We start from the raw sequence: 12859 nt of genomic DNA on the forward strand, positions 1-12859 counted from the left end.
GGTGATATATCGTGTTGGGTTTGGCTCAATTGAGTCCGGGTTTCGTTCTCATGATTCTCCAAACTAAGTAGTTTCACTCTCGAAGGGCAATCGATGCACCAGGATTCGTATCTTTCTACATCGTAGTGATGGCGAGAGTCTAGCAGGAGAGTCTATCTGTCCGTGCTAGCGAGTCGTGGTAGAAATCGGAAAGAAAAAAGAAAAAGAAAACTTTCAGGAGAGGAACGAGGAAGGATGTAGGCGCTACCTGAGTCGTCGAGAGGAAGGTCAAGCTAATGAGACCCATCAGGAGGCATATAGTAATAAGGAAACTTGGGGTCAGAGGGAGAGGTATAAGGTGGATAGCCAAGGTGTTCTGGAGTGAATTGCGAATTCGATGCAATTCCGTAGGAGTGACTTTGGAAGGGTTGTTGATACCCAGTATCCATACCATTGAAGGCGTTGAACGGCACCGAGTGACCGCCGTCGGAAGGAAAATTCACGTGTCCATAAGGGTCGGGAGGAGAGAAGTGTGCCCAAAGTTCGTGCGCGGGCATCGATCTGAGTACCGCGTGGGGAGGTCGTCCAGAGTTGACGGTGCGCGAAGCGGAGGTGAACGGCACGAAGGGTTGTGGGATAAAAGCGTTCGCAACCGGGGGATTCGCGTCGAGCACGGACTGTTTGAACAACAATGAGAACAGTTCAACTTTGTAACCACCAGATGTCGCTCGACATCAGTTCTTTTCGCATCTCCTTGTACTTCGGTAAACCACGTACATCGGTATAGACCGATGTGAGAACTTGTTCTAAAAGGCTTCTATCGAGATCTGCGTCCCAATTGTCCAGATCGCCCGCTTCCCAGACAATAACGAAGAGTTTCGACGCTGTCGGCTTTCGAACAGACCAACTTGTCAGTGAATTGCGCTCGGTACAGGTAAGGATTGAGTGAAGCTTACCACTTGGCCAATCCGGCCTGTGAGCCCTATCTTCTCGCAGGCGTCTGCGACTTCCGCAGAGAGCTTGAACCGAGTCGCCTCATGGAGGTTACCCAAGCGGTCGAGTAAGGTTCTGATGCCGGCGACACGCTCCTTGATCACATTGTTCGTCCTAGAGAAGAGGCGTTCGAGGGCTTTCAGTTGCGAATCGAAAGCCGTCCAGGGAAGCGAGTTGGGGCGATGTCCGGACATCGACTCAGGCGAGAGGCGAGAGACGCGAAGGAAAAGGCGAGAGAGGAAGAGGAAGAAGAGCTGCGAATCGACGCTCGAGTCGCCTTGGAACGAGGCTCGGACCTCCCTCCCTCCGGAACTTCTCCTCGGATGTCTGAGCTTGTTTCTCCTACGAGACTTCCCTACCCCTCCCGTGGCCGTCTCGTGGTCGTCCCGTGTCACCTTACAGCGAGAACACAACTGAGAGGGGGTCGGGGACGAGCAGAGTCTCGAACAAAAAGAGAACGAGCTCTCCTGGGCCAAAAGTTATTTTCTGGCAGAGGGGTTCGAACCCTCGCCTCTTGCGAGAGCAGGAAACATAATGTTGGAGAACATCACTTAAATCTGCCGTCTTAGACCACTCGACCATACCAGATTTACGTATAAGGCGCATGTCCCCAACCTACCATCAGAAGCGGCAAGAATCGTCCGCGTCGAAGGAAATCGAGTGTTCCAAAACCGCTTTGGAGCAAATAAGGCCTTGTAATCCCTTCCAATCCTCGGTAGACCCTCCCAAGCTTGGTATACCTTGCAAGGTAGATTAGTCAATATTAAGGTCAACCAAGGCTAGGTTGGGATTTCAAGGCTAGGTTGACCTTATTAGGCCTTTTTTTGTCTTCCCAGCCTTGGAAGGTCAACCAAACCTTGGTTGACCTTATTTGCCCTTATTTGCCCTTCTGACACCTTGAGAGGGATTGTAAGGTCTTCCTAGCTTTGGTTGGGCATATAAGGGCCTTCCAAGGTTGGAAAGGGACATTCCAAGCTTGAAAGGTGCTCTCGAGCATTGGTTTCGCAAACAAGCGCAAATGTGGTCGATTCAATATCGCTCGCAGCGGGTTCCAGTAGCTCTCCCACTCTTGTCAGAGTGTCATAGTAGTCAAGCAAGCTGAGAAGAAAGGCGTGAGATCGATTACACTCGATCTACACAAGTCTCAAAATTACCTCTCTTCCTCCCGAATCTCCTCGTTCTTCGCTGGAAACGAAGCGAACCAGCTGAATTTCTCGATTAGCCATCGTTATATGACCTATAGATACAGAAGCGAGAAGGGTCAGCGATTCTGCTCAAGTCAAACTTAGTAGAAAATACGAGAAAGTTGACTCACTCGCAGAAGTAGCTGACACGATTCAGCAGCGATAACTGGAGAGAGTACAGTGTCAGTATTCGATCGTAGTCTCAGCTCGGGCGAGGAGGAGAGAAAGGAAAACTCACGAAGCGCTCAAAAGGGGAACAATCTATCTCACGGAGTCTTCAGTTTCTCTCTGAACAAAACTTTCTCGCCAGGAAGGAACAGAGAGAACGAGACTTACACTGCCAGCAACGTAGAATGAGTCAGCAGCGCAGAGAAGATACCTGGCTGTGTTCGAGAGAAGAAAAGAGTTAAAGTGGAAAACCTAGAATTGTTGGAAACAAGAGAAATCGTCAGGGAACGTTACAAACGCGCGCAGACGAGTTCAAACGACTAGCTGTGCATCATGTACGTACCTGATCAAGCGCAAACCGAGTCACCGAAGCAAAAACGAGATCTTCGGATTTGGCGAAATCAAGATTTTCCGATCAAATGGTCAGTTCGAGTAGCGTAGAGAGACAAAACAGAGACTCTTCACTCACCTACTCAGCCTGATCGAGTCTGCGATCGTTTCATCACACTAAATATCGAACATTCGCAGTCAAGTCAGTAGATGCAAAAGCCTCGGTGAAACAGCTTCAATCAGCTTGTAGTAGCGTTATTTGTATCGGCCAACTGACCTGGTGTAGAAAGAAGGGGGAGAGTCAATGAAGAGATGAGATGAAGTCGTCAGCGTCCATCAATCTCCCTCGCATCCTCCTCAAAAAGGGTAGAATCAGTCGGGATAGTGAGAGAGGCTTAGAAGAAAGCTATCAGAGGCAAGGTACTCACTCTAGAGGAAGTGAGAGAGGCTGGAGAAAAAGAAGGGTGGGAGGTCGAAAATCGATGAAAAGCGAACGGAGAGAGCCAAGCAAGCCACGCTATAGCATCCTCAAACCTGATCCAGACTATAGCTGCTCCCTCCGGGCGGACTGAGCGATAAGGAGAGAAAGGAGAAATGTGAGGGGGAAAGCGACTTGTGATTTTTCGCGGGCGAATCTTTCGAGACTAAGTTCCTTCACGTTCGAAGCTGTAGCGCAGCATCCGGAGCATCCACCCAAGACACACACTGCAATCTCATGCATAGGCATTCAGCTCCAGTCATGGCACAAAGATGGGGCAAGAAGCAGAATCTCACGAAAGTGACGCGAACAATTTCGTAAATTTTCCTGCAATTCCTTCGCTCGCTTTGAGTCACCACGATACTCCTTTTAACAATTTTCATCTTGCCGAGAAGGATTCCGCGCGGATCTATATGGACGAGTACAAGTTAGCGCATTGTTTTTGAGTTAAACGAGGCAGCAATCGATCCTCACCTTAGCTACAAGCGCGCTCCGAGAGTCCTCTTGAGGGTTTTGTTTCGAATTCTGACCGTAAGTCGAGCGGTGCAGAGCGGCGAGAGACAGTCAAGAGGGCAAAGTTGATCTAGATTCAAGGGGTTCGTCTCGGAGCGCCAACCTCACGCCGGAGTGTCTTTGAAGGTTGTATGATGTAGCTACGAAGTTTCTTAACTGTTTGACGGGGTTTTTGTAGTCGTAGAGTCGGTGATCGAAGCGAGAGATGAAAAAAAGGGCAACCTAGGTCTTTCAACCCCTCCCAAGGCTCGTTTCACCAAAAAAAGGTAATCCAAGTCTGAATTTGACCTTACAAGGTTGAGCTAATCTAATAAGGTGATTCAATCATTGTAAGACCTTGTAAGTCCTTGTAAGCTCCGGCCCTTACCTTATAAGCTTTGACCCGAACCTTATAAGCTTCGAGCTCACCAAACAAGGTCAAACAAGGATTGAAAGGTAAGCTTTCAAGCTTGATAGGGTACCTAACAAGCTTGATATGAAACCAAGGCCAACCAAGGTTACAACCAGTTTTAGGACAAGAACAACTGGGAAAATCCAGATTTGACTCGAAAGTGGCTGTTCCGGCCATAATTCTCGCCATGACTACGCCAAGTTGCAAAGTGCTTCATTCATTGACCCTGAATCAAGCAGGAAGAGCGCTCTCGGGGACAGGATCCATCTCTTTGTCTGAATCCGCCAATTTTCTTCCCTTCACTGTTCTTACGTTTTGCGCTCAACTGTTCCTTACTCATGACAACCCTCATGACAGCTCTTTGGCGACACCGTATCACCGTTGTTCTTGTTCTTGTTCTTGACATTGGACCAAACGCTGGTGACCGAACCCGAGCACCTTTCCTCCGGACCTAGTGGGATCTGCAAGATAAATGTGACAACAAGCAAGCAATACAGTACAAAAGGTGAGGTAAGACGGCCTCAGTTTGACGAGAGGAGGAGAGTGACGATCGAGTCGTGTTCTGCGAGTCGAGCCAAATCGAGCGGAGTGTTGCCGTCCTCATCCTGAACGGAATACAAATGCGAGTCAGTCGCGAATAACATAGCACGTAGTGGAACACCGGCGAAGTCACCTTTGCATCCTTGTCAGCGCCGCGAGCGATTAAGATTTTCACGACTTCGAGATTCCCTGCGCTCATCGAGATGAGTTGTCAGGCGCTCACCCCATAAGCGAAAGACTCGGCTAAGACCTACCTCTATCAGTGGCGAGATGAAGAGCAGAGTATCCATAAGAATCTCTCTGGTCGATTTGAGTCGATTCTCCTTCCGAAGTCGACAAGAATGCCTCGAGTCCCGCCACATCGCCATCGATCGAGAGGTCGTGCAGGCGAGAAGGAGGTCTACATGCCGACAAAACGTCAGACTGTGATCACGCTCGAAAAGGGGCAGGCGGAACTCACGCTTCATCGACGAAATCGTCTTTCATTTGACTGACGCTCACTGCCTGTTCCTTCTTCTCCACTCGCTTCGGTGCCGCTTCTACAGCATCCTGTTCTCCCTCGCTGTACCCTAGAGCCCTTGCTTCTCGGACGTAGTCTTGTTTAGCTCGCTCTTTCCCCTCTTCTCCCTCGTAACCACTTTTCCCCATATTGTCCCATGCGTCCCATTTCGCTCGACCTGAAAAGTCCAGCATTCCTGGTCTAGAGTTTGTAGGTCTCGAGGTAGTGGTGGCGATCTTGAAGAGGGCATAGAGCTGCCGAGAAAGATGAGGAGGAGATGAGAGAAAGTTCAATGATACTGAGGATGGAGAGGAGTCTACCTTGAGCTTCGTCTGAGTTGTCGTAGCTACTGAAGAGCTAGCTATCCATTGTACTGCATCTTCAAACGTCGTCATCGATGAGTAGGTGAGAGACACGAGTTTCACACACACTCGTCGCGTGTTTCTCTCTCTCTCTCCTCTCTCTGTATTGGATGCCATCACGACCCTCGACATCTCCGCAGAGTAGGAAGAAGAAGAAGATGACTGGACCGCTGCGGACCAAATCACCTCGTCTACTCTCTTCCCCTTTGGCTCAACTCGCCCTCTTTGTCTCCTCCTTCCTCATCTCTCTCGTCCTGTTCCGTACTCCCTCGACTCTCTATTCACCCACGAATTCAAGGATCTACTCTCCTCCACCGCATCCTTCAAGTCATTCAATCTCGAATTCGATCATAGTTCCCGCATACCACGAACGAGCAAACATCCGTCCGCTCGTCGAAGCAGTCTTTGGAGCGTTGCGGGAACGAGATCAAACAGAGATCATTATCGTAGATGACGATAGTCAGGACGGAACAGTGGAGGAGGTACAGAAATTACACGAGGAAGGGTATCAGGTCGAATTGTTGGTCAGGACGAGCGAGAATGGATTGAGTTCGGCAGTATTGAGAGGGTTCGAAGTAGCGAGAGGTCACAAGTTGGTCGTAATGGACGCCGACCTTCAAGTACGTTCCACCCGTTTCTTTCGAGTCGAAAATTGTCGCTTTTGCAAAACTCACCTTGTTCCCCCTTCTCGTAGCATCCCGCTTCAGCGATTCAACCCATGTTAGACGCCCTGACACCTTCAACCCCTCTATCCCTCGGAACGCGGTATGGAGAAGGAGTTTCAATGTCGCAAGGATGGCCTCTTCATCGACGAGTCATTTCTTGGGGAGCGAGAACTCTGGCGAGACCGCTCACGAGCGCGAGTGATCCAATGACTGGGTTCTTCGGGATCATGAAAGATCAGGTAGGTCTCCAAGGTTTTGTATCACAAGCTGAGGAAACAGCGAGCTGATCCGAATACCTTGAGGATTTAGCTTCTCGCGAGTAAACCTATCAATTCTTCCGGCTTCAAGATCGCCCTCGAACTACTACTGAAGACTCCGAAAGTCCCCATTCGCGATATCCCTTACTCGTTCGGAATCCGCACGATCGGATCTTCGAAACTCTCCTCGAAAGTCATGTTGAAATACGTCGGACAACTCGTCAGTCTCTACTTGTGGAGTTGGGGGATCTACTTTCACTTCCTCGTCGCGTTGGGGCTTTTCATCGGAGTGAACGTAGTAGATGCGGGATGGAGACAGAGGAAGAGGGTAAAATCGAGAAGTATGGAATATCCTTTGGGAGGGTATCATCCCGACTCGGCGGGAAAGGGGAAGAATCCAGTAGTGACGAGACAAGGGGGTGGGTTGTTCTCGAGGAGTAAAGTGGTCGAAACGAAGAGATTCTTGTAATAAGCGCAAATTGTGTTCCTTCGCAATTTCTCGCTCTTCGATAGAGGTTCGGTCTCGAGAGAACGAACGCTTCGCACCGAGCTTTGTCCAGCTCGCTCTCTTTCGAAGCATTGTCGTTGTCTACGAGGAGCAGACAGGTCAACCACCCTTTTTGAAAATGGGACCCCACGCGCACGAACTTGGGAACGTGTCGAGAAACGGTTGAATCTCGAGAAGCAAGCACCGCTCTTCCTCTTCTTCTCTCTCTCTCACAACACTCTCAAACTCGATGAGATACTCTCTCGACTCAATACACGATACACGGGCTGGAACCCATTCACAGGAAGACGAAGATTCAGAGGTTGATTCGCTTGGAGATTCAACGTTTGAAGATGAAGAAAATGGGGAGTACCCTCCCTCGAGCCGTCCCCTCTTACCGACTACGAAGTACGACAAAACATACAAGAACAGTCTGAAGCGCGATACAGGGTCAAAGAAGGGCGTCAAGAGGAAGGGAGAGAGGAGGCAGGACTCGCACAGCCTCAGTGGGATCCTTCAAGTCGCAACTTTGTTCCTCCTCTGCCTCGTGACGTTACTCGGGATTGGAACGTGTAGCTGGGTAGGATGGTTCATGTACACTCGGCATAACGCGATGGCTCAATCAGTTTTCTCCCCTTCCCTTCAACCGATCCCTCAACCTCTCGAACCACTCGTTCCACCCTTTCCCAACGACAATTCTACGTTTCTTGAAGTACAGTCTCATCTCGACGTACGATTACTTTCCCTCGGTCTCCCTCCTTCAAAACTCCCCACTCCCACTCTCTCCTCTCTTTCCCACTTCGACTCGAATTCATCTTTCGCCGATCGGTATTCTTCCCTCCCATCTTCCGGTCCCTATTTAATCGCTCTCAATCTCTACAACTCGCAATCCGTCCTCCCCACACTCTCGAAAACTCTTCTCTCCGTCTCCGGATTCCTCGGAACTCAAAACGTCCACGTTTCAATTTTCGAGAACGGGTCACGGGACAACACTACTCTCGCTCTCGCTCATCTCGCCGCAGCTCTCACTTCCCTCAAAGTCGAACACACGATCGTGAGCGATTCGAGGTCAACAGATTGGAAACGAGTCGACAGGATCGATCAACTAGCGATTTATCGAAACGTCGCTCTATCCCCCGTCACGCAAGGACTGAATGGGCAAGAATTCGAAGACGTATTGTTCATCAATGATGTGTTTGTTGGGCCTACGGACGTACTCGAATTACTGTGGCAGAGGAGGGAACAGGAAAGTGACGCGGCGTGTGCGATGGATTGGAGAGGTACGAAAGGGTTCTTGTCGAGGTGGGGAGCGAATAGCGTCAAATTGTACGACAATTGGGTGAGTCTTCTCGCTCCGAAGCTCGGCGTCAGCGCCGTTTCGGAAAGAGGGCCGTGTGCTGATCGTTTTCGAATTCTGATTTTCCCCTCCTTCACCTGCAAATCGATAGGTCACGCGTTCAATCACGGGCAATATGCTGAGAGCACGATTGGACGTCTTTTCGGAAGCAAGAAACGGTGTCAACGAGCTCTTCGACCCGAGCAAGGATGAACCGAGTCGAGCTCGATTGCGAAACGGCCTTCCGCTACCCGTCTGTACGTCTCGTCTCCACCCATATATTCGTACACATGTAAGAGGAGATCCTGACCCTCGGCTCGAATTCGCTAGACTCGTGCTGGAACGGAATGATCGCAATGAGCGCGGAACCTTTTCGAACGATCGGAATCAACCCTCGCCTGATCGACCGTGACGGGCCTCGTGGTGTCGCAGAGTCCAGTCTACGTCCTTCGTTCAAGCCGACGGAGTTCAGGACGGCGCTTAACGCCATGGGAGAATGCGGTGAGTCTTCTTCTCTTGTCGTATTGGTGCAGAAAGTTGCCATTGTTTCGAGGCGAGAACTGACGCGGTCTGGTTCGATACTCCAGCTGCATCGGAATGCAAGACAGTCGCGAAGGACTTTTGGTCTCGAGGATACAATCGCTGGATCGTACGTTTTCAAGCAATCCGAAACCTGCCTTTCTTTCACATGCTTACGAACATTGTCGTCACACAGCTCGTTCCGACTGTTCACGTCACATACGACGAAATCGTTTACTCTCACCCTCATCTCATCAACATCGTCGCTCAAGCTCGCAAATTCCTCGCAAGCGAATCAAATCGGCCTTTCTCCTCTCTCCCTTCATACCTCTCTCCCAAAATCGATTGGTCTTTACCGGAATGGCGCGCTCCTACGAACGTCGTCTGTTGGAAATGGGCTCGAGGGTTTCACATCGATCTGCCAGGTTGGCGTTCGACGAGGGAAAAAGCTTGGAAGAAATGATCCCTATCCTCTGTCACTACTACTACGAATTGTACTTCTCTTCGGGATTTAGCTCATTGAAAGGCAGGTCCTTGCGTTGATTAACTGTATGACTACTCTTGTTCTCTTGTTTGAGTTTCGGTCTTTCCCTTTTCTTCTTGTTATATCCCCTCAGTTCCGTTTTATTCCCTCGCCTCTCGATTCCTCACGACATTTGCTATTACTAGACAATCACGCATCGGATTACCTTGGTCTCGTTCAACGTCTTGAGAGATGTTCGACAGCTTGAAGAGAACTTGACGAAGGCTGAGTCTGGCAACCCTCATGACAAACTTCGTTGTCCGTCTAGCTGCAAGCAAAAAGCGTGGACGCTCTGCTCGCCGCAAAAAAGTTGACCACGATGGGGCTCGAACCCACGATCTCCTGATGTATACTCAATCGCTTTGAAAGCAACTTCGTAGTCAGACGCCTTGCCATTGGGCCACGCGGCCATACGCAATGCCCAAAAAGAAACGTACACATAGAGCCAAATCAAAGATACTCTCTTTCGCAAGGTAGCAAACGCCTCTCTAGACGCTGGAGTACAAGCTGAAGCCCCGAGTACCCAAATGCAAATTGATCGCGACGAAAGCTTCCGTGATGCGTAATCGCGAGAGAGGCGGCGCGAGAGAAAGCTCAAGTGGAAGAGACGACTTCGCTAGTTATGCAATTGACCTCTTATCGCACAGAATAATCAGAGTCTCGGACTATGATTGAGTGTCATTGTACAAGCCACGCTGGATGACAGCTGTGAATGCTTGCTCGATAGGGTCGAATTGATTTATGTCGGAGATGCAAGATAGAGTTTGTTGCGCTTTTGCCGGATTGATCCCAATTTCGTGGCCTAGTCTCGCTCTCAGCCTCTCTGATGGTGTCCTCATTTACCGTCTGTTAAGATGGGTCCCGACAAAGCACGCAGAATTTTGGATTTCATTCTACAAAGCGGACGTCTCAGCGAAAAAAAAAACCTCGTCTGATCAGCCTCAACAAGCGGTGAAGGCCGATCGCGCAGGCTGAAGCGACGGATCGATCCAGAGGAACACAGTATTGATAGCAGGTGGGGAAAACATGACAAAGATGCAGACGGCAAGAGTAAACGACAAAACAAGCCAAGTTCTTCCCCAAATATGACAACCTCCGATACTCTTCCAGGACAAAGTTGATTACTCTCTCATCGTTCTAAATCCCTTCCCCTAAGAACCCCGTGCCCTCTTCCGCCTCTACTGTCGGTACTTCAGATTATACATGATGACTTCCTTCGAACCGATGTTATCGAAGACTGCCGTCAAGTTCTCCCTGTAATAGTCGAGCTGCCCCGTCGCGAGACCTTCGTCGAGATTGATTTGGAGTTGGGGTAAAGGAATTCCGTGAAGTTCGGCGAGTTGACGGGCGCGGGAGAGGATGGAAGAATCCTTGTTGAAGTAAGCGCGAGCGACTCCGCGGTTGTGGTATTCAATCACGTGTTCCCATAAAGCGACTTTGACCTCCTCGAGATTCGAACGAACGGTAACTCCGGCTCCTTTCGCGAGATTTTCCAACTCTTCTGCCACGTGAATCCCATCCCGAGTTTTCCCATTCTGCGCCATGTAGGGATCTCCCATCCTACCAGTGAATGGTAACGACCATTCTAGCATGTCTTCCATGTCGTCTATCTCTTCGAATAATTCCAACTCGTACTCCCAGTCTGGTCCCGCGCGCTCCTCCAGCCAGACGCTCGGGCCTATCCAGATCGGAGTGTACTGCAGTGTGAGGTATTCAAGGCGGCGAAGTCGTTTAGGTTCTTGGAAGAGTCGGAGAATGCTGGGATCGAGCTGATTGACGAGAAGGGTGAGACTGCCGAGGTTGCTAAGGGGAGAAAGGATACCGGCGAGTTCTGAAGGGTCAGGAAGGATCGATAGCGAGAGAGAGACGTTTCGGAGGAGAGTAAAGTCGGAAAGGTAGTCGAGCGGGAGAGAAGGAGAGGGACTATAGGCCTCGCTGTAAGTTAGGCGGAGAGTTTCGAGCGTAGGGGCGAGGGGAGGGATTACTCTGGGCAGCCAGTCGTAATCAGATCCGTGATTGGGGTCGAACTCGAAAGAGACGATTTTGGCCGAGGGGAACACGCGAAGGACGAAGGGGAAATCGAAGGGCTCGAGCGTGAGAAAGTTGCGATGATTCGGCGTGGCGATGATTTCGGTCACCTGATTGACGTTGACGAATTGAGTGTCCGGGTCTGCGTCCCAGCCTACAGATACGCCTGAAATCTGGACTCTTCGCAATCTCGGAAGTTGATTGAGAGCTGCAATTTGTGCGAGTGTTACATCGTCCTCCCCAAATCGACAGGTGACGAGGTTACCGAGATATTCTTCCAATTTGCCACCGCTTTCGACCATCTCGACGAGCTGTGGCCACAAGGGAGGAGGCGTCAAGTCGATGAGGGAGGGGAGTTTCCACAAGAGTTCGAACATGGCTGACGAGGTCGGCCTGCATCGAAACGACAGGTTCTTGACGAAATGAGTCCTGTGAAGTTGTGAATCGAGAGCTGTCGAGAACGAGCAGAGTTGTTCGTCACTATCGATTTGGACGGATCGGTAAAACGCTCTTTCGTGATGCGGAAGGAGCCGTTTCGAGGGCGACACAAGGGATCTCTCGCCGGGGGAAGCGGCGGCAATTTCGAAGATGTAGTCGAGGAGTTCAGGAGGGAGAGAAGAGAAACGATCGATCTGCGAGAATATCGATGTCCTAAATTAGCTTAGTCTGAGACGAAGCACGGCACGCACTCACCTTATGAGTCTGCTCGTCAGGCTGAGTCCTCGAGGTGGTCGGTGTAGGTTGTTCCATCTGTTACGAGGGAGGAAGGGAAAGTCAGCGAAGAGGGTAGAGAGAACACTCTGAACATCGCGGAACTCACTTCGATCAATACTACGAGGTTCTACGCAGCTCAAGCTTGATGTAGAGCCTTTTTCGATGTCGCTAGTGGAAGCTAGGAGGGAGAAAATCGACTTCATCAAACTTGGTCTTTTTTCCCGCGCTTATTCGTCCCACCGCGCGCCTATCATCACCAACTTCGCTGAGGAGCTATCCGTCTTTGCTCGCTCCGCTATCCGCTCCAGCTCACCAGCTCACCCTGCTCCGACAGACCAGAGGGCTCTCCAGCTGCAGCGAAAAAAGGCCCACGGCGCTGAGAAGCAAGCACATCTCCGTCTGCCCATTAGGGAGTACAGGGAATCCTTGTAGCCTACGAGAGCTGATCTGTCGCGTTCGCAGCTGTACATCTTCCTTCGTTTCAAGTCACTCCTCCCTCCTCGACTCGTTCTCTTCGCCAATTCTACACTCTCCCCCTCGGTTTGTCCCGTACAACAGTTACAATTTGCTCCTGTGCACCCCATCGTGAGATAGTAGAACGGAAGGGCAGGCCTTGATCGGGAGTCGTAGGACGAATCTCTCGCTCGATGTCAAATGCAATGATCTACCAGACTCCACGACTCGTCGCGAGGCACTCAATGGGACACCATCCGTCGTCGAAGCTCAACGTGTGACATTGAGGGCGTAGTGGAAGACGACGTGATGCGTTGTAAAATGCGTTTGCAAGACTCTCGCTCGAACACAAATGCTCAGCCCGCGAGGATCACCATTCTCCTTTCGCTGGAATATCTCTACCCGTCCTCTCGAGTATACTCCGGAAGGGAGACGAGCCT

At 50.5% G+C, this 12859-nt stretch overlaps 5 protein-coding genes across 5 annotated transcripts; 2 read left to right on the top strand and 3 right to left on the bottom strand.

Annotated features, from left to right (window-relative positions):
• Positions 1–272: 272 nt before the first annotated feature.
• JCM6883_000589 (uncharacterized protein) lies at positions 273–1166 on the bottom strand (the record flags this gene model as incomplete). Its single annotated transcript, XM_076634256.1, has 3 exons — positions 273–656; positions 757–870; positions 936–1166. The coding sequence occupies 3 exons, from the start codon at positions 1164–1166 to the stop codon at positions 273–275; spliced, it is 729 nt and encodes a 242-aa protein (XP_076485765.1).
• Positions 1167–4557: 3391 nt separating this feature from the next.
• On the bottom strand, positions 4558–5470 carry JCM6883_000590 (uncharacterized protein; the record flags this gene model as incomplete). Its single annotated transcript, XM_076634257.1, has 5 exons — positions 4558–4641; positions 4710–4765; positions 4831–4976; positions 5037–5329; positions 5396–5470. The coding sequence occupies 5 exons, from the start codon at positions 5468–5470 to the stop codon at positions 4558–4560; spliced, it is 654 nt and encodes a 217-aa protein (XP_076485766.1).
• A 125-nt stretch (positions 5471–5595) lies between these two features.
• DPM1 (dolichyl-phosphate beta-D-mannosyltransferase) lies at positions 5596–6828 on the top strand (the record flags this gene model as incomplete). Its single annotated transcript, XM_076634258.1, has 3 exons — positions 5596–6057; positions 6132–6341; positions 6412–6828. The coding sequence occupies 3 exons, from the start codon at positions 5596–5598 to the stop codon at positions 6826–6828; spliced, it is 1089 nt and encodes a 362-aa protein (XP_076485767.1).
• A 268-nt stretch (positions 6829–7096) lies between these two features.
• Positions 7097–9164, top strand: JCM6883_000592 (glycosyltransferase family 69 protein; the record flags this gene model as incomplete). The annotated part of the gene is made up of 5 exons (XM_076634259.1): positions 7097–8185; positions 8295–8439; positions 8513–8683; positions 8770–8831; positions 8898–9164. The coding sequence occupies 5 exons, from the start codon at positions 7097–7099 to the stop codon at positions 9162–9164; spliced, it is 1734 nt and encodes a 577-aa protein (XP_076485768.1).
• Positions 9165–10402: 1238 nt separating this feature from the next.
• Positions 10403–12002, bottom strand: JCM6883_000593 (uncharacterized protein; the record flags this gene model as incomplete). The annotated part of the gene is made up of 2 exons (XM_076634260.1): positions 10403–11884; positions 11946–12002. 2 exons carry the CDS (start codon positions 12000–12002, stop codon positions 10403–10405), a joined length of 1539 nt encoding a protein of 512 aa, XP_076485769.1.
• Between the last annotated feature and the right edge of the window lie 857 nt (positions 12003–12859).

Source organism: Sporobolomyces salmoneus (assembly GCF_050403485.1).
Source record: "Sporobolomyces salmoneus JCM6883 DNA, S_salmoneus_JCM6883_v1_ctg55, whole genome shotgun sequence".
Classification (NCBI taxonomy): domain Eukaryota; kingdom Fungi; phylum Basidiomycota; class Microbotryomycetes; order Sporidiobolales; family Sporidiobolaceae; genus Sporobolomyces; species Sporobolomyces salmoneus.